The sequence below is a fragment of the Esox lucius genome, chromosome 12 (assembly GCF_011004845.1).
Source record: "Esox lucius isolate fEsoLuc1 chromosome 12, fEsoLuc1.pri, whole genome shotgun sequence".
In the NCBI taxonomy this organism is placed as follows: Eukaryota; Metazoa; Chordata; class Actinopteri; order Esociformes; family Esocidae; genus Esox; species Esox lucius.
In genome coordinates, this window is record NC_047580.1 from 20427392 (window position 1) to 20448557 (window position 21166).

At 40.3% G+C, this 21166-nt stretch overlaps 1 protein-coding gene across 1 annotated transcript in view; it reads left to right on the forward strand.

The window, feature by feature from the left end:
• Positions 1–234: 234 nt before the first annotated feature.
• Positions 235–21166, forward strand: part of epha2b (eph receptor A2 b) — a 32108-nt gene continuing 11176 nt past the window's right edge. Inside the window, exons 1-8 of the mRNA XM_010875416.5 lie at positions 235–418; positions 1647–1726; positions 4060–4711; positions 16568–16723; positions 16985–17344; positions 17440–17567; positions 18190–18361; positions 20688–20787. Of these exons, the coding sequence (XP_010873718.3) occupies positions 337–418; positions 1647–1726; positions 4060–4711; positions 16568–16723; positions 16985–17344; positions 17440–17567; positions 18190–18361; positions 20688–20787 (1730 nt within the window). The 5' untranslated portion in view covers positions 235–336. The remainder of the gene's footprint in view (positions 419–1646; positions 1727–4059; positions 4712–16567; positions 16724–16984; positions 17345–17439; positions 17568–18189; positions 18362–20687; positions 20788–21166) is intronic.

The window sequence follows — 21166 nt, forward strand, 5'->3', positions numbered from 1 at the left end:
CCCATATGTTATTTTGTATTCAATGTGGATATATTTTATTTGGATTAGGATCCCCATCAACTTTATAAACGTTTATCATGAGTTTTACACAGTATTCTCAGATCAGAATTTTCGACATGAGAAATATAAAAATGATTATCGATAGAGTAAAGACCCCATAAATGCCAATGTATCTTCTGGTTTTGCCACACCCCCTGAAATTGATTGCATTCCAACAGGCGGAGTTGATGACGTCCTCATTTGTGAATGAGGCTTCCGCGAGCTCACGGACTGTGCAGTTGGACTACTTATTTGAGTGTGGAAGTAACCAACCTACCATAGAAATATACTTCCCAAATGGATTCCCGTGGGATTAAGCGCTTGTTATTTTCCTATGTGTTTATTAACGGTATTTTTATTACGTTGCAAACTAAAGAGGGTAAGTAAAATCAATCTTGACTACTTTTACCACTTTGGTGACTATTTTGAACCACATTCTGTTGCAATAGCCTATCCTCCAATGTTCAGGTTATGGGACCACGAGGAAGTGGAACAGAGCACAACTGTATAACTTTAACATTTTGTTTCATTTCCACTACATTTTTTTGGGGGATTTATATAGCACCACATCCGACAGTATTAGCTGTCTTTTAAATATCGTAATCAAAATTAGCATGTGCTGATAGTAATCTACATAGATTATATAGGGCTGTACCTGTTGTATTTGTAACTTTTTTGGTTATATTTCCAGATCAATAAGCAGTACGATATTATGAGCTATGAAATGACACAGAAGAGCGGGTCATTTAGGCAAAAACAATAGCTCTGTTACTGTGTCAGTCTTGCCCATCCAAATTACTTAAAATGAATAAATGGAGATCCCTGTTTTACTTCTTAATAACAAGCACACAGTCAGTGCAAGTTAGCCTACAATCTACATAGCATAATGATCTGCCTAAACATTATCTGCTTACAACTGCTTCGTCTTCTTCTGTTTAATGATAAGTAATGCAGTTAGGATATTTTAGTTATTGCAAGTGTCCTTTATAAAGTCACTGACAAGCCTAACTTCAGGCAGTGTAAGGTCTTAAAATGTTGAATTACTATTTGTGGAGTAAAATATTAGTGCAGGGGTGTATGAGTGAGTTTCATTGGGGGACACACAATGTTTGCAAAGTTCTTATTATTGTGGGGGGACAAATTTATCTGCTTCAAACATTAGGGAGAACATGTCCCCCTGTTCCTCCTGCTCCTATGCCCTTTAATTACTGCACATGATAATGCCTTTTAGCAACAAGCAAATTCACTTTAAATTATACTTGTCCCAGCTTTCTCTGTTAAAGATGCATTCAGGGAGTTTATGTAAAAAAACTATTTTAAACCTGTCATTTTGGGCTGGATGTGTAATATGTTGTTTGTGTGATATGATTTATAAGTAGAATTATGATATCTCACCAAGCCATTAAATTCCAAGTTTGAAAGTGGGTGGTTTTGATGACATGGGGCACATGTCGGCACATATGTCATAATATAAAATGTTTAGGGATCTGTTTTTAGTTTTAGCTTTTACAACCAGTGGTCAGTAATCCCGGAATGCACATTTAAGCCTGTCACATTTCACAAGGTTAAGACATATTTTCTTAAATTTGACTTTTTCCTCTCTGCAGAGGTGTTATTGGATATGAGGGCATCAGGGAGTGAGCTAGGCTGGTTGACCTGGCCCTATGAACAAGCAGACAAGCAAGGGGTAAGTATCCATACACTATTTGGCAAATACTACTGCAGAAATCCCCATTTTATTGCAGAAATAATTTCACAATTCTCATACTCTGTTTTCATCCACATTGGCTAATCAGTAAACTATTTGATTTATTTTAGGACTATTTTACAATTGCATCATATGAGCTGGGTACAGTTAAGTTTGTAGTATGGCTAGCCACTGTATGAATCTGAAAGTTGTATCCTTATGTCAGCTGTAGAGTGTAGTTAATACTCATAATGCAGGTAACGTATGCAAAGTTTGTGACATTTATGGTGAGTCAAACTAAACAGAAATGAATGTGGCTGGCATGGTTGAGTACTTTGATGAACTGATTGGTTTTATCCAGCTGGTTTGACACACTGCAGAATAGGTTTTTGGTTTGAATTCAAGCATTGGAGCTACCTTTTACTCAAACATGATCAACCAATGATACATTCATCTAGATGCCACTCGACTTGTAGAGCGTGGCCCTTACAATGCCAGGGTTGTGAGTTTGATTCCCACAAATGGCCAGTACAAAAATTCAGTGTGCACTCAACTGTTAGTTTCTGTGGATAAGAGTTTCTGGTGAATGATGTGTTGTGAGAATACTTAAACTATTTAGTGTAGGTTATCATGTAACCATCCAAATCTATCTGAAATCTATTTAATTTAACTAAACATAAATGGTTTATACAGCTGTTTAAGACTGGTGGACTAAAGGAGAAGTGATGACTTGAAGTTGGTATGCCATTCCTTCATTTTCTCTGTACTTTCCTCTTGCCATGACACTCTGGCACGTTAATGTTTGTTTCATCTTAACACGATACCTTGTTCCAGAATATATTCATATTTTTTAATGACACAAAAAACTGTTTCGTTCAGAGCGCACTATATATTTAACATTGTCAGGTGTTAGTGGCTGTATTGTAGAGACCTTTCTTTTTTATCACGTGTCGGCAGACATAAAGGCTTCAAGAGCATGTAAGGAAAAAATACTTCAACATTTTTGTTAATAGCAAGAAACAAATGCAAACTCCCGGATGCAAGATAGAGTAGAGATTAGCCTATAAAAATGCCTTTCTCGACGAGAAATGTGATTTTGCCGAACTTTATATAATGAACTTTTCTGACAGGCTTAAATGAAGGAAAGCTAATGCTTCGACAGCAACGTTAGGAATACTCCTTCAGTTGCAGTCGAAGTGAACTATGACCTCTCGCGTAGATTATTGCAAAAAATTGTAAGGCCTAGCAATGTCATCCTACAATCAAAGCTGAGTATTTTCATCCCTTTGTTAATGTATCATTTCAAAAGTACAGAACTGGAGTACAGTTGTGTCACTGTTCAAATAAATAGTGTGTAAATATGTGCAATTTATAGACTTGATTCATAATTGATCTTATAAAACCTTTGCTGTCAATCTGCATACAAAACGCCATAATGAAAATATATATTTTTAGAAATGTGTGCCCATTTATTGGCAAAAAAAGCTTGAACAGTTAAACTTGAAATCTTAGGTACATACATTTTCAGACTTTTGTACCGTTTCGGTAGTGATCACAGCTACGAGTGTCCTATGCTATGCCTTTCCCAGGTTTGCACACTTGGATTTGGGAAAATTCTCCCATTTTTCCTTGCAGATCCTCAAGCTCTGTAAGATTGGTGAACTGTGATTTTTGGGTCTTCACACTCCAATGTGTGGACTTGCCCAGAATCCGCTCCAGTGTTCTTAATTTTCCATAAAGTTCCACAAATTCCTAAAAACATGTTTAAACTTTTTTGTTCTGGGGTGTTGTGTGTCGATTGATAGCAAAATAAATATATTTAAACAATTATGTATTAAGTCTATAAATCAACAGAATGTAGAGAAACAGACAGACCACATGCTGCATGTCCATCAGATGCATTTTGCCCTACATTATTTTTGCTTGATCTGTAGTCCTGGATATTCCACATTTATTGTACATGTTCTTTACAAGGCTGTAGAATGGGTGTCAGCACGGAGTTCCCTGCCCTATTAAAAGGCGCAAGGGAAAATGTGGAATGCATTCCGCACCTGAAATGCAATGCAGTTAAGTGCGATATTCCCAACGTAGTGTTTCAGACTGCTCCATTGTGAATTAATGACTTCTGGCGTTTTGCAAAGGGTTTGGTGCTTCTCATGGACTAAAGACTTTAGAATGATAGTATTGTCAATATCAGCAAGCAATTAAGAAATCAACCTGGCAGTTGGGCGCACCCAAGCATTGAACATTTTATCTTTACACCTGCTATTAGTCATTCATCCCTCAGTATGTGAATGGATCCCTAATGGTTTGTCTGTGTGGTTGTGTTTCAGTGGGAAGTGGTCCAGAGGAGCCTGAATGGCTCCCAGTTTTATACCTACTCTGTGTGTAATGTGGGTGAGCGCGAGCAGGACAACTGGCTGCGCAGCACCTTCATACAGCGCCGCCCGTCAGCCTCTCGGGTCTTTGTGGAGCTGCAGTTCATTGTGCGCGACTGCAACTCATTTGGTGGCTCGTCCCTCACCTGCAAAGAAACCTTCAACCTTTTCTCCTCCGAGTCAGACGCTGATATCGGCACCAGCTTCCGCAAGAGCCATTTCAAGAAGGTGGCCACCATTGCGCCAGACGAGATCACCACCAGACACGATCTGCGCATCAACAAAGAGACACGGGTGGTAGAAAGCCTAAGCAGGAAAGGCTTCTACTTGGCATTCCAGGACATTGGGGCTTGCGTGGCTTTGCTCTCTGTCAGGGTCTACTACAAGACATGTCCGGCCACTGTCAAAAGCCTGGCTGCCTTCCCAGAGACAGTGGCAGGTGGAGGGGAAAATCAGGCTCTGAGGGAGGTGGTAGGGGCCTGTGTGAAGAATGCAGTGAGTGAGGAGCTGCCTCGTATCTACTGCACAGTGGATGGAGAGTGGGTGGTGCCTGTTGGACAGTGCCAATGCAAACCTGGGTTTGAAGCGGTCAACGAGACATGTGAAGGTAAGGCTTATGGTCCTTTGATATATTGCCTCTCTTTTAGCTGGCCTGTCTTAAGGCTGGTCTCTGTTCCTCTAAATTGAGTGTCTGTGACTTCTGTTTTCTTAATTTTATATTGGTAAAAATACCTTGGTTATAATTGCATTGGAATTCTTCTTTGACGGACAACGTTTCACCATGTGCTTTTATGTGGTGAATTGCAGCCGATAGTATGAGAGTACTGGCATGCTTAGGCCTGTTATAAGCTGTGACAGAGCACCACAACACTCACATCCCCTGAGAACTAGGCATGTTACTGATCCACTGATTCTGAAACTCACAAACACACTTTCCCTTTCACTGGTACTTAACGATTTTGGTTTCAGTTTTTCTTAGTTTATAGCAAAGGAAGAAATAGTTGGGTGGTTGAGTGAGTGAGAGATCAATAGAAAAGCCTGTGCAGAAATGCGCAGAAATAATGTGTGTTTGTGTGTGATTAAAAAAGGTGAGGAAAGGAATGTAAAGGTAGGAGAACAATGAAGTGCCTTTTTGAGCTGTAGGCATTAGCTCCTCTCACCCTCCCTTTCCCCCTCACCATTGCATTCCTTTTCCATTTACTGAGGAGCCTCCCAGATTACTGCAGGTCTAAGATATTCCTTAGAGAGAACTCCTGGCATGTGCCACAAATGGCCCCTATTCTCTATAAAGTAACCTTTGATCAGCTTCCTCCACCAAGAGAATACAATGCTATTTCGGATGCACTCTTGCTCACACCTTACAAGGAAATGGATTGAGAAGAGTAAGATGAACAAGGAGATGTTCAAAGGGAGGTGGACGTTACTGATCTGGGCATTATGAATGGAAACATACAAGTGCATATGCTCACAACTGAACACACACACAATGCTGTACTCCTTTTGTCACACATTTGCATCTGGTCCCTAGGTTGAGTATTGTCACTCATATGAACTAACAGGTGAGCTCTCCTCAGTAAGCTGTAGTATTGTTTAGTATTCATTTTGGGCTGATCGTCTATCCATTCCTGCTTTTGAGGCCTAATTCCATATTGTTGTATATGTTTTGTGTATATTTATTGTCAGTGTCCATTTTGTTTTTACTATGTGCAAGACAATTCATAGCATCCCTTTATTAATAAAGAGGTCACTCCTTTCTATCTTTCTTTCTTGCACAGGCGCACATTTCCATGCTGTGTGTTCCAGTTGACTCACTGTTGACATAGACACAGTTTTCCTTCTTTAAGAACGCCCTTCCTTCCACATGCTCTTTGGCTCAAACAAAAAAGCATACCTTGTTACCGTGTTACCATACAAATACATTTGGCTGGACTGCACTTTGGATTGTGTTGAGCTGTCCAGGCCCACACCCTATCACTCTTAATCCAACCATGCACACTCATCTTAGAGTTGGTCAAATATTACTTAGTAATGGCAGGAGGAGGGGTAAGACTTTAAAAATGATTTCCCTGTATAGGGATTAAGGGGGCCATTTGGGACTCATGTTTTTTTTCTCTAAATGGTTGTGTCACAGTCTCAATGTTACCTTTCTTTTAACAATACATCCTGATGAATCCTGTAAACTAGTTCTGGAATGGGTATTTTCCAGTAATGTCCGGTGAAATGTTGGGAACTTAGTTTTAGGCTGTATGATTCTGCATGCGGTGTGGTAAGTGGCGTGTATGGGTAATAATTGACTTCGGTTTGGTGTGCTTTTTGTACCTGCCTGGTTGTGTCAGAGTCTTAGTCTTCCGGTCCCCATATTTCTTTGCTCCCTTTCTGTCTTCTTCCATCTCCTGTTAATCTTTTATATTTCTTTCTTTTTCTCTCCTGCTGTCTTTCTGTCTTTAACTTTCTCTGGCACGCACTCAATCTCATATTGTTCCCAGGCTCTCCCCCACTGCTCCCCTCTATTTCTAGAGTTTTAACTCTCCTGTGAGTTTATGATAAGAAGCAATATTACTGTGTTTTTCTTCATGTAACCAGCCCCAAGGCGACAACAATTAAAAAAAAAAAAGTTTTTCTGGTGAAGATTTTATTATGGTTGGCCGGAGTGCATTTTCTGATTGTGACACCAATTTAATCACAATATCCCATTTCAAATAACCATTATGTGACTATTTAGGCTTTACATAAGCAAGTATTTTTATTTATTTGGCAACGGTTTCCAAAAAATATAAACAGACACTACCCGACCAGTGAACTGTATTCTGATCTGTGTACCATCATTTGGTGGAGATACACATTAAAGCAGTAAAGAAAGTTCCAGTTCTATATATATTGTCCAAGAAACATAATTCAATCCATATGAAATGTAAATCGAAATGTTTCCGAACATCTCTAATGGGATCACAGCATTGATACCGTACAGTTGATATAAAAAGTCTACACACCCCTGTTAAAATGCCAGGTTTTTGCGATGTAAAAGAATGAGACAAAGATTAATAATGTCAGAACTTTTTCTACTTTTAATGTGAACAATTCAATTGAAAAACAAACTGAAATCTTTGAGGGGGAAAAATTAAAAATAAAAACCTTACAATAACCTGGTTGCATAAGTGTGCACACCCTCTAATAACTGGGGATGTGGCTGTGTTCAAAATTAACCAATCACATTCAAACTCATGTTAAATAGAAGTCATTACACACTTAATTTAAAGTGACTCTGATTAATCACAAAGTTCAGCTGTTCTAGTAGGATTCTCCTGACATCTTCTTATTTGCATCTCAGAGCAAAAGCCATGGTCCGCAGAGAGCTTCCAAAGCATCAGAAGAATCTCATTGTTGAAAGATATCTGTCAGGAGAAGGGTTCAAAAGAATTTCCAAAGCATTAGATATACCATGGAACACAGTGAAGACAGTCATCATCAAGTTGCGAAAATAAGGCACAACAGTGACATTATCATGAACTGGACGTTCCTCCAAAATTGATGAAAAGACAAAAAGAAAACTTCCAAGAGGCCTACATCAACATTAAAGGAGCTGCAGGAATTTCTGGCAAGTACTGGCTGTGTGCTACATGTGACCACAATCTCCGGTATTCTTCACATGAATGGGCTATGGGGTAGGGTGGCAAGACGGAAGCCTTTTCTTACAAAGAAAAACATCCAAGCCTGGCTGAAGTGTGCAAAAACAAACATCATGTCTCCCAAACGCATGCAGGAAAATGTTATGGTCTGATAAAACCAAGGTTGAACTTTTTGACCATAATTCCAAAAGGTATGTTTGGTGTCAAAACATCACTGCACATCACCCAAAGAACACCATACCCACAGTGAAGCATGGTGGTGGCAGCATCATGCTTTGGGGCTGTTTTTCTTCAGCTGGAACCAGGGCCTTAGTCAGGGTGGAGGGAATTATGGACAGTTCTTAATACCAGGCATTTTTGGCACAAAACCTTCAGGCATCTGTTAGAAAGCCACATCAAGATGTGAAATGCTAATAGACTCTTACCCAAAAAGACTGAGTGCTGTAATAAAATCAAGAGGTGCATCAACAAAGTATTAGTTTAAGGGTGTACACACTTATGCAACCAGGTTATTGCATTTTTTTTATTTTCTTATCTTCCCCCCTCAAAGGTTATTTATTTTATTTTCAATTGAATTGTTTGCGTTATGTCACATTAAAGGTGGAAACAGTTTTATTTATCTTTCTCATTCTTTTACATCACAAGAACTTGGCATTTTAACAGGGGTGTGTAGACTTTTTATATCCTTTGTATATTGCACAAGCAATGAATGTGACAAAGGATTCCCCCCAATGTACTCATAACATTTTGTTAGTTTATTTGTTTTTCTGAATATATTACCAGTAGAGACTAGTGCTGCAGTCTGTGGTTGATCCTTTTCAGAAAGAAACTAATAGGCCTAGATAATGGAGAGACTGAGTAAATTGGCTGTTGACAGTGCCATGCTCTATCGTCTTGTGGCTACATTTGGAATTAATTTAGTGCCCATTATAATTCACTCTAATTTCCTAGAGATTACCAGGAATGGAGTCATGGCCAATGTTGTGTCAAAATTGTGGATTTTAACTGATTTTAATTTGGTTTAGTTAGCATTTTATTTAAGTTTTTCCTTTTGAATTCAATGAGGAAATATAGTGCCTTGCAAAATAATTCAGACCCCTGACAAATTCTCTCATTACAGATTGTTTTATATTTTGTGTTCATAATGTCTTAGATTAACTGTAACACTGGATCCTAATTTTACTATCTTCATAAGTAAATGAGAAACATGAAATCATTGTAGTTCTGAGTATGAGTATAGATGGCTCTTATCTGTGCATATGAAGGCCAAAGGGATAAATTAGAACAAAATGCATTTTGTCTCAATGTTAAATTCTTCCCTTTATTCTAATATCTTTTCATACCATTACTCTTGGTTGCCATGCAGCTACAGTTCCCTATAAGTTGGCACAGAGAAGACATGTTTTGGGTGCATATTTCCTCTGTATGGCATTCCTGTGCAACGTGATGGTGGTTTATGTATTGTGCTGCCGGTGTGTGAGCTCAGCACTTTCCTTCCCCATATCAGTTTGTACCCCCCCCTTCCCCCCGGACAAGCTCCAGCGGAAACCGGACGCCACCTAATCCTCATGCAACTCCAACTCGTTGGCTCAGGGATTTCCATTGTTGCCCCTGCTGTCAGGGACAGTTTGAAGTATACTCGGGGTGGCGGGGGCGCTTCCAACTAAAGGTGTAAAAATGTATTCTAAATTAATTGCAGACTGGGAGCTTCACCATCATGATTTTTTATTTTATTGGTTCCTGCTTAGTATGAATGGAGTAGTAATGTAGCGGCTGCGTTTTTTCCATACTTTTGTCTACATGTTTTGTCTTTGATGCAGGAGGCTCACTGGGCTGAACATTCCTGGTGACATTCCTGGACAGGGAAAGTAGAAAATCAACTATTAATGTTATTAGCTGAGTGGACAAGCTGTTAATGGACAGTACTCCTTGTTCTTTTTGCTTATTTCCTAAACTAATAGTTAAAGCAGTCATGCAAGCATGCATGTATGCCCAGAATATATTATAGTTACTTAAAATGTGCTTTGTTTGACATCAGAAAAACATTTGCCAAGCTCAGCCAAAGGGGCTCTAAATGTAACTCCCAAAAGCCAATCAGTGTTCCTCATTCTTTTATAGCTGGCTGGTTTTTACTTCACAGTATAAAATACATGCTAATAATAATCCAATATCTAAGTGGTCCATGCTTTGATTAAACCTGGACATTAGCATCATGCAGTATATTCATTGTTTTCTTGAAAAAGCACATTTAACTACCAAAGTTTACTCAAAACCCTAATGCATGTTTAGTTCAACGAGGCTGTAAACTTAACGTTAAAAACTTGAAAGATGGTCAGTGCTCCTAATTCTTGCATAGCAGGCCGTTTAGCTAATTAAGTTAATAGTTAAGATGCAATGTTATAATATATGCTTGTAGCAAGCCGACAAATGTTAGCTAACTCAAACCCAAAGCGGTGGGTAACTTTCCTGAATGGATGGTGGTAAATGCACTTCCGTGTACCACAATGACTGGAAGAAAAATGCACATGCTGTATAAACAATGACCAGAGAAATAGTAGGCCTACCAAATTATTTTCTAAAACAATTCCACAAAAAACACAGTTGGTTTCTAGAAATATTTGAGTTTTATTGTTTTTAAATTAACACTTACTGCTCTGATAAATGGCTTTGAACCTTTTTCTTTTGAGGGGGCCTTAGACAGGCCATTGCAAAAGTAAAAATGTCTTAAGGGTCTTTTAGAACTTGTTCTTGGCATTGGCAGCAGCAAACTTAACTGAGTATCAACCAAAGGAAGAAGGCTTTAGGAGTGGCATATCTTCTAGAGCCCAAGTTACTGTTAGAGTAGCAGATGTTAAATGGTGTGTTAAGGTAGATCTACATTACAAGTCAAAGGTTTGGACACCTACTCATTCAAGGGTATTTCTTTATTTTTACTATTTTCCACATTGTAGAATAATAGCAAAGATATCAAAACTATGAAATAACGTGATCACATAGTAATCAGAAAATGAAACAGGCAAACCTAGTTCAGCCGGCCCACAATTAAAAGTGATAAATGTTGCCCTCACTGGATTCGAACCGGGTCTCCCATCTTTAACTACTACACCGAGGTGATATACATTCGCCCAGCCACTAAACACCATCAAGTTTTGTGTCAATCCGACAAACAGTTCTTATTAAGTTTGCCTTCACCACAAATAGCATCTATGAACTGTATGGCTTTTGCTGCTGGCCATTTTAAGTTTATTAGCCATTAATGATTAGTCATGATTATTGAGCAATTGCTAGCAAGACTGAACATGAACTTTTCCATGCCAAAGCTGTTTCATTTCATGGCACAAAAAATAAAACTTTCATTTGTGAATGACATTGATACAATAACTATCAATATAGGGGACGATAACTGACTTTATATGTTTTACCATATAAGAATAAGAGCACTGACCCCCCCCATTGTATGTGAGCATAAGAATTTGAACAATTGGCCTGTGAGGTGTTTTTAATTGATAAGGTGTTTCCTGTTACATTTATTGTTCACACACAAAAGTGCTATGAATCTGTAGTCTTGAGTTCTATCTTTTGCTTTTGCCTTTGGAGTCTGTTTTTAGGTCTGTGAATGAAAAGCAGGGGATTTGGATGTTAACTGAAAAGAGGAACTCAATTAGAACCATACGACAAAATTTGGGTATAGCCAGATCATCAGTTTAGAATATGCTGAAAAATAAAGAAAACCACTGGTGTCAATAAAACAATAAAAATCACCAACAACCTCTGGAATGCTTGGGTGAAAGTGTCACAATCTACTGTTCGTAGAAGACCTGGGCAACAGAATTTAAATGGCTAGGTTGACATAGGGCATGGGCATGCCGGAATGTAATGGGCTTCATTGACAGTGTAAGAAATGATGGATGCAGAAATTATTCAAGTGTACAGAAGCTTCTTGGTTACTAATGTAAAAAAAAGCCACCAGACTCTTTGAGCAATGCTTCCCAGAACACGACAAGTGCACAAAACGCACTGCCAACACAACCAAGGAAGTCATCAGGGGACAACAGTAGAAAGTTTTAAATTGGCCAAGACAATCTGCTTATATATCTGACTGAACATGAAATTCACTTGCTGAAGAGGAGACTGAAGTCAGAAAATCCCCAAAACATATTTTATTAATATTTTCACATACCTTGGGTAGACAGCAAGAATGTCAATTTTGCCTTTTCTGTCCCAAAACTTCTGGATGGTACTAATCATCACTGTTTAGTAGGTGCAGGAAATCATAATGCACAAGGAATGTTGTGTAACAACTTGACGGCAGAGTTGCAGATGATTATATTTGGTTAGGATGGAAGATATGATATGGTAAAATCTACAAAAAGGTGACTGTAAACCAGACCGCTTCCCTCCCCCTGTTACCAATTAAACAAAAATCACACATACAACACACTAAGAAAATGCTTTCTTGACCACCCTCCCCCATTTTGGATCACCCCAGTAAATGTCTTTACCTCACCCCTTTTGTTTATTTGCCCCGTTGATGATCAATTGTGCATATTAGCAAATGTTTCCGCTTTAAAGAGGATGCAGACACGTTGTTGGAATCCAGCTTGTGCTGCCAGCTGGATGTCTGGCCTGAACTTTTAGGAAAAGCAAAGGAAGTGTGTCCTTGATGACCATGGCTTGTTGTCGAAGGATGGAACAAGGTTAGAATGCTTTGAGGAATATGATGGAAATTAGAGCATGACTTTTATTTAGTGTTAGACCATTACTTCTTGGTTTGTGTAATGGTTGTTTTAATGCCTGCATGGCTGCTGTCTTCCTGTTTGTATCGCTCTATTGCTTCCATTTGCAGTCTTCTCACACCCATGTTTTCTGTGAGCAGTATGAAGAGGAGAGGAGTGTGAAGAGAAAGGGATTAGGGACTTTATTGTTAACAACCACATGAAAGCCTAAGTGGAATTGTAAAACAGATGTAATTCCCTTACAGCTGCTCTATCGGTCGGCTAATCCTTTTGACTAATGTCCCCCCACACCTTAACCCCCGTGTTTGGATCTGACCCTCTGGCTTCAAGTTACCACCACACCTCCCCCATCAAAGACACTTTGTACTTCTCCCCCAAACACCCAATAAAACAATGACATGTGGTCCTACACATGCCAACAGAAATGATGGAGATTCAACACAACTCCGATGGAAATGGCAGCCAAACACACATTTGAAACGTTGAGTGTTGGAAAAGTGAACTTGTTCTTGGATATCTACCATTATTAATGATAATGATCTCAACAGTTATTAGTTTTATTTTTCTTCCCTTTCTTTTTTTATTTGCAGAACTGTATCTGAATTTCCCTCCTTCCCTCCCCCTGACTCTCTCCCCCATTCTTCCCTGTGTTTGTTTTAGTTGGCCATCGACTCAATCTACTTGAGGACAGTTTAACTCAATACTACCCTGGGGCAGACATGACCCTCCTGCGCTTGAGACTAGGACTTGATCCCCCCCCCCCCCCCCCCTTCACTGGAGCACCCCCACTTAACACCAGTCCTTGTGGGATTTCCTGTTCTCCTTCTGCCATGTACCCATTCATCCATGCATTCATCCCTGTCTCCCCCTCCATCCATCTCAACTCTGGCTGACAAACCGGCACCCACAGCCCCCTTAACTCTCAGAATCCACCAGGTCCTGCCTGTCACTTACTATAAACAAAGGCCCAGGCTCTTTAGGCTCAGTGCCTCTGAAATGACAAACAGGGCTGACATCCCAGGGGACCGTGAAAGGAAAAAAGGACACATTCTCAGCTGTCTGACTCTTAAAAAGGTTGACAGACATATTTACTTTGAGAATTGCACTACGTTTTTCTCGAGAATTGCACTACGTCTCCAAACCGCAGATGTACTGCATGTTCTGTTGTCTTTGTCAAAAACATTGCTGCTCTCTTCCTTAATCTTTCCCTGGTCTCTATCTGTAGCTGTGGCCTTCTTCCCTTGCATGCTTTGATTGGCTGCTGGAGGAAGGAATCTCAGCGTCAGCCTCATGCTTCCTGTTTCCTGTTGTGTCCAGTAGCTAAGACGAAGACCCTTTTGTTTCTTTGTCCTTTAAAAAATGACTCTGCTAGTGGTCACTGATTCCTAATAACCACGTTGGTAGATTTGATTTCTTCTTGATAGATTTGAGTCGGAGACTGCAGCATACACAGCTGCCCTCCTAGCTGTAAGGGGGAAAGACCTGAACTCACTAGGCCAACATCTCCCATTGGGTCGTTTATTTTGGAATGCCTGTTGATTACGGTCTGCCTCTTAGTGTAAGGCCATCTCCCCATGGCCCTGAACAGATGCGCTGCACCCACGCTCTGTTCCCGCAACTGCTGCAGCGTATAAAAAGCCTAGTCCTCTCTATACATTTGCCATGTGGTGTTTCATGTATTAAGTGTTTCTTTCCCCTCCCTGGAGTTGAATGGCATGGCATCCTCCTGCCTGCTGGTCCCCAGTGAAAGGGGATGCTAATGGGTTAGCTGGGAGCCTTTGCTTAGGCTGGGACATAGACGAAGGGAGTGGAGAGAGGAATTTGGGGATTACGAGTGGGAAGGTAGGGGAGATGGAGGCTTATGAGTTGGGGTTTGGGATGGCAGCTGTTTCATTTACACACTCTAATGATATTCTGTCTTCTCTTTCTCCTTAGTAGGATTTGATACCTCTCTTTTTTTCTATCTGCTGCCCTTCTGTTTCTTTACATTTATTTTTGCCGTCAAGGTTTTATCAATGAGTTGTCTTGAATGTTCTGGAAAGAATCAACAACATGCGGGCAGTCATAATACACATTATTTTCATGCATTTTTCTTGAAAAAGAGAAAAGGCGCTGTTGTATTATTACAGAAAAATCTGACAACATTTGTTCACCTCTACTGCAGACAAATTGCTTGACCACAAGTCTGAGGCCATGAGACAAATGACAAATGGAGCAAAGGAAGGGGAATGTCTTATTGCCACTTAAGTAAAGCCCCCTCAAAATGAAAGGCGGTTTCTTTCAGCCCGGGTGTGAGGTTACTCGTGGTTTCGAGGTCAACTTTGCCGAATGAACAAAACTGATATTTATCTGAGAATAGACATGTTTCCTTCTTGACTTGTTCCTGTCTTGCCTTGATGACACTGAAGTCAGCTGTAAGTGATTCTTTACATATTACACATTCCTCCGTTGCCTGTAATCTCCCTTTCTTTACTTAATCAATCTCTCGCAATCACACACACCCAGTTACATTTCTGCATCCAGTCCCTACTTTGCGAATGATGGCTCACAACAAACATGACTATGTTGTCCTATCTTTCAAGCCAGTGTCCTAGTATTCATCTGATTGAATTAGTGCACACTGATTTTTATGTCTGATAGAACTTGGTGAGGCCTTCCTGAGGAAAGGATTCTATTTCAGATTATTGGGACACAACCCCATAACCCAGAGCTATATGATAGAAGACAGAAAACAGACAGTTTCTCTATCGCAGGTGAAGGGGACAGTAATCCATCTTCTGAAGTCAGATTTTCCTTCCTGTGTGGGTGATCATGTAAGGGGATAGAGCAAGGAAATGATCGTCATGCATTGGAATGTTTTCCAAGCATTTAAAGATGGCCTTCTCATTTTCACTCCTCAATAACGCCTTCAGAGATTTCATGCCATCCTCCTCTCATTCCTCCACTGGGGTTCAGAGCTGGAGTGTACCTGTATCTGTTTTCCCTTGTGTGCAATGAGCAGACATCTAAGTGATATGGTTTCGTATCTGCACAGGGGCATCTGAAGCATGCGTGGGGTTTGAGATGGTTCCGCAGATTATTTTTATTGTTTCTGCGTTCTTTACCCACCCGATTCTGGCTTGATCTCTATTTTTTTTCTCCTTCTTGAATTACTGTTATGGAATGTGGAACGACAGGTTGTGTGTGTGTGTGTGTTTTTTTTAAAGAAAGAAACATTTCTGTAATGTGCTGTGAGATTGTGTATGTGTGAGTGACCCCTTTCATAATCCTTTTATTAAGGGAGGCAATACTTTTTGCAGCACATAGTAAAAACACAATGGACGCATGACAATAAGTATACACAAAAACAACATGTAGAGCTTAGGAAAGCGGCAGTCCAGGGCTATTACCAATGCCCATTTTGGGCTTGATGTGTAATATGTTGTTTATTTATACATCTGTTAGCAATGAAATTCCAAGTTTGAAAGCGAGCGGTATTGATGACATGGGGCAAATATCGACACATGAATCACATCGTACATCAGTGGGTCAAATAATGTTCCCCATAATGGTCTGTTCACTAAGTGGTCTGTCTGTGAAATCCCTGAATTGTGTATAACGCGCTTAGTTATGAGATTTCATAGTGCTTTTTAAATAGTTACTTGCATGAACAAATCAGCCAAATCGGCCACAAAGTACTCACTGCGCTGTCACATTAATGTCCTTTTTTTTCCCTTCAACTACTGTGACACAAAGCAGTTCTTCAGACACCCTCATTTAAGTGTCAATCATGGCAATATGTTGTTTGGGTGGATTTGATTTACTCCTTTTCAGAACGTTAGGGGACAAATGTGTGAGAATGTAAATTCAGTACTAAAATGTTAGTGCAGAAAGACGAGCGGTTGGGTAGTCCGGGAAGTTGTCCCCACACTGTAGTCATCATCCCACATGGCAGCTGGTTTTGCTTCAAAAGGCACTTAACTAGCACCTATGGGGCACTGGTCAAAACTAGTGCATCATATGGGTAGTGAAGTGCCATTTGGGTTTTCAGGCTGGGCTTTCTTTGATTTTTCTCAGCTGGTTCCTCATGAAAGTTTCCCCTCTGTGCATTGTGTTTTTCAGAGTGTCAGCCAGGCTTTTTCAAAGAGTCTGCGTCCAGCAATGTGTGTGAGCGGTGTCCTGCTAACACACAGAAGCGTGATCCCGGGGCACTGCTCTGTCCGTGCACTGATGGCTACTACCGTGCTCCCACTGACAACCCGACCGGGCCATGCACAGGTGAGAAGGAGGGCTTGTGTTCATGGATTGTCATTGCACTTTAATTGCACTCTAAACCAAAAGAAAATATGAAGATAAGAGTGAGTATAGATTCCGTGGTAAACGCGATTATAATGACGTTCATCAATCACAAACTAACCTACTATGCCTTTATTTGCCCAGAATGCGCAGAGACAGTGGTAAACTTGATGATGACCATGACAATTCATAATTAATGAACTAACCAACCGTCCTTCCGTTTTCCTCCCCACCTATACTCAGGCCTGCCTTCAGCACCGCGAGAACTAGTTGCCACGACCACCCAGCTGGCGGCGGGCAAGTTGCAGCTGACGTGGAGCCCGCCAGAGGACACAGGAGGCCGCAGGGACATCACCTACAGCGTGGAGTGCAGATGCTGTGACGGTGGCGCGTGCCAGCCGTGCGGGGAGAAGGTGCGCGTGGAGCCGGCCTCCTCGGGCCTGACGGACACCGCGGTGACCGTGGGCGAGCTGGAGCCCCATATTAACTACACCTTCACCGTGGAGGCCCACAACGGGGTGTCCCTGTTCACCGGGCCGCTGATGCCACGCGCCAGCAGGCCCCCGTCCAGCAGCACGCTAACCACTGCCCTGCACTACACAGGTGGGCTGTAGCCACAAGGGCCGTTGTCGTTTCGAAAGCTGCCTTGTCTTGGGTCGTATTCGTCACATCTCCTCTCCACCCCGTTCCCTCCTCAGACCCACCCAAGGTGACGTCCATGCGCCTGGAAGATCGGAGCGCCACTAGCATCTCCCTGTCCTGGGCTGTAGCGCCCCGCAGGCCCCTGCCCCGGTCCACACGCTACGAACTTACGTACCGCAGGAAGGTATGGTGGTGCCACTAGTGTTGTTTACGTTGTCAGGAATAAACAAAACAAAAACAGCAGGCCGTCAACAAACTTAACATGTAACACAATGCTGGTTTTGTCTCCATAATACTTGGTTTCGGTTAGGGTTATGAGGTACGGATCATGGAATTCTGCATTTCAGGTCTCTATGAAAGGGATTTGGTGTCGTATCTCTGCCTTAAACAGCTTAAGAGATACCATTTTAGGGTTAAATAATGAATGAAGTTTAGGCATAAACGTTAGTTAATGTTAGGCTTCGGGGCAAATGTTGGGGTTAAGGTTATGGGATAATGAACACAAGGATATGAAAACAAGCATGTGGTTTTCTGTTTGGTCTCTTTCCTAAGGTATGCTCTCATTACAAATAGTTCTGTATGTCTTTTCATGCATAAAATTACATAAATATTTAATTTGATGATAACGCATGAATGAAAGTGAGTAAATTAGATTTTTCAGAGATAAACACCAGGTAGCATACCAGTGCTTCTTTACAAAACCGTGTAAATCATCATCGTCATCATCCATCATTACTGAAACACCGTAAACCAGCATATTTGCTCTAATCTTTCAATTCTCTCTTCCCCCTCTCCAACGTTTCCAGGATGACAATCTGGATGTGACCACGTACACTGTCCTGCTTCTGGAGAAGAGCTCTGTGCTGATCAGTGAATTGTCCCCGGGCACCGCCTACCTATTCAGGGTACAGGCTCTGAGCCCTGAGGGCGGCCCTGGAGGATCCAGCATGGAGGATGAATTTGAAACCCTGCCTGAAGGTAAGGAAGACAGACCATTTCAGGTTAATAGGCTCTGTGTAACATTTCTTCATTGGTTAATTCCTTCATATTAGGAAGTGGAGACACAGAACAGGAAATGAGTAATTTGCTGTGTTTAGGTAAAATTTTTGTGTGAACAGAAATTATACGTAATTATACGAAAATTTATTTAATTATTTTCCAAATAGGATGTTGAATAACGGAAATCTAATAATGATCAACTATTTTCTTTCTTTTGGTAATTTATTTAATTCAAATTAAGAAGTGGAAAAACAATAAATGGCTTGTTTAAGGTGTTTGGTTTCAGAATGTTTTAGAATACATTTTAATATCAAGTAATTTTTTGTTCATGGTCTTCAAATTGGCTGTCAAAAAACAGGAGGCAGATAACTAGATATGTTTTTCTTTTGTCATCTTTTGTTTCATTTATACCAAAAGTACAATATTCATTGTACATTGATAGGGGAGTTTATAAACTGGGTTAACTGTAACGATGGCTTTAACAGCACAGTGAAAGGATTCGCCTTTTGGATATAAATTACTGTTTATGAACAGAACAAATGCAAAAAGTAAACAAAGTTGTCTTGCATTAACATTTGCTGGCTTAATGCTACTGCTGTGGCTGTCAAAATGTAGGCTGCTATATAGCTAGTAGGCTCACTTGGTGTCAGTAGTCATGACTCACGTTAGGTCTTAGTAGCTATTGGACTATGGACATTTGTCACTCAGCTAGTTACAAAAAGCTGTTCAGCAAGAAGTACCTGCTACAGAAAGGTGTATTTTCTCCATTGGCTAGCTACTTTCTGTATCTAACTTATTTACCTAGACCTGGTGATTTTTCACATAGTAATATTTAAATGCAGTTTCTGTTAACCGTTACTTATCAAAGGCACTTATTTACACATTCAATTCAGAATCCACAAAAGCCATAGTCAATGCTGATATGGCGTGTGTTTGTTCTGAATGTTCCCACAGTAATGTAATCCCATTAAAGCAGATCATCAACTGAGCCTATACAGTAAGTTAGTCAGCCTTTTTATTGGTATGAGTGGTCTTTATAACCATCCATTACTGATATCAGAAAGTCAGTTGTAGGCTAGATTTTCTTTTTGTTACAGTCCGTCATTAAATCAGTCAATGATACAGAGCCAGTCTGATATTCCTCTGGAAATCATGGAGGGTTGTAAGATGGAGGACTGGACAGAACATATCAGAATACTTGGACCACAGCTGAGACCCACCTCCCTGTCCTTTAAGTAAAGCTGCTACACATCCTGATGAGCACAGTGCTCTAACACATTGTATTCGTCATGTGCTGTAATATTATCTATAGACGTCTTCTAGACACATTCTTATGTTGTATCTCAGACTTGGTGTTCGCATAAGGATAATAGTTACCAGTATGTCAGAGTATGGCGTCCCTCTGACTGAAGATAAATCATCCCTCCACTGTCACATTCTGTCCATATACACTGTAAACAGGATTGAAGTTGCTTTACAATCATCAGTGTCAAGTTGCCAGACATTAACTAATTTATTCTCCTCATATTAAACTACTGAGTTAGGGTTAACTCTAACTATTCAGTCACAAAATCTGTTTAATTAACTGATGAAATTTGCTTCATGTCCTTTTTTTAAATGAATGTTCAGACATAAGCGGATGCACTGAAAACACACACACAAGTTAAAACATACCATCCCAATATCTCAGCAATATCTTGCCAATTTGAAACACTCTCCAAACTACACAATCCCTATGCATTTTGATAATTCAGCTAAATGTGTGCATGCAGCTGGGTAGTTCACTTCATGATTTGGGCTGTATAAAATGTAATTATTAAATCATTATATTGTTTCTGTTATGCAACATTCAATTAGAATTTGAAAGCATTTTTCTTTTCATTTAACCAATGAACAAACAATATACAGACCCAATAGCCTAGTGGTTAGTGTGTTTGTGGTCTTAAGAAATATTAATGATGGGGGGGAAAAATACTTGCTTCAGCAACATAATATTAAAACCACCATGTTGTGCATACTGTTTGGGGCATTTTTTTTAACCCTGTATCACTTATTTTATATAGGCTGTAGTACTGTAATAATATAGGTCTAAAGATGCACAAACAAAATACCAAACATATGTTTAGTAACTGTAAAGGTATTCCGCTCTATTTGGGGTCATTGACGAAAAGAAAAAAAAATCCTAAAATATCAATATCTCAAAGTGATGGGAGAAAACGGCATGCAATTTTAGATGTCCCAGGGCTTTAAAATGAAGAGGGGTTTCTTGTGTCTCAGACAGTAAGTGTTTGTTGATGTGCTACAGTGCCGCCGGCCCAGAGCAACGCCGCTGTCATCTTCGGAGTGTTGGTTGGTGGAGGTGCCATGTTGTTCATCGTGGTGGTCGTCATTCTCGTACGCAAGCGGTCAGCAACAACCTCCTTGTGTCTCGCCCTTTTTGTTAAGCATATAACACTCCATTTTCCAGCACTTAATACAGGATTATTGGCATGGCTTGTCATTATTTATTACCTTAAAGAGAGAGGCAACAGGAATGGGCAACAAAAGATAACTGCAGGCCTATACGTTTACGTATTTAGAAACGTGTTTAGTTGTGAATCAGCAATATTAAAGTGACAGTTTGCTCATGCTAGTAGTTTTACTTTTGATTAGAATGTATCTTTCTTCACCAACCAGCTAGCTGTATGATGTTGGTGCATAAACTCACTTGCCCTTACTCTGGTGCATAATGAATTCAGAGTTTATGTGGCATCCACGCTGAGTAGTGCCATTCCCTGCTCTAAC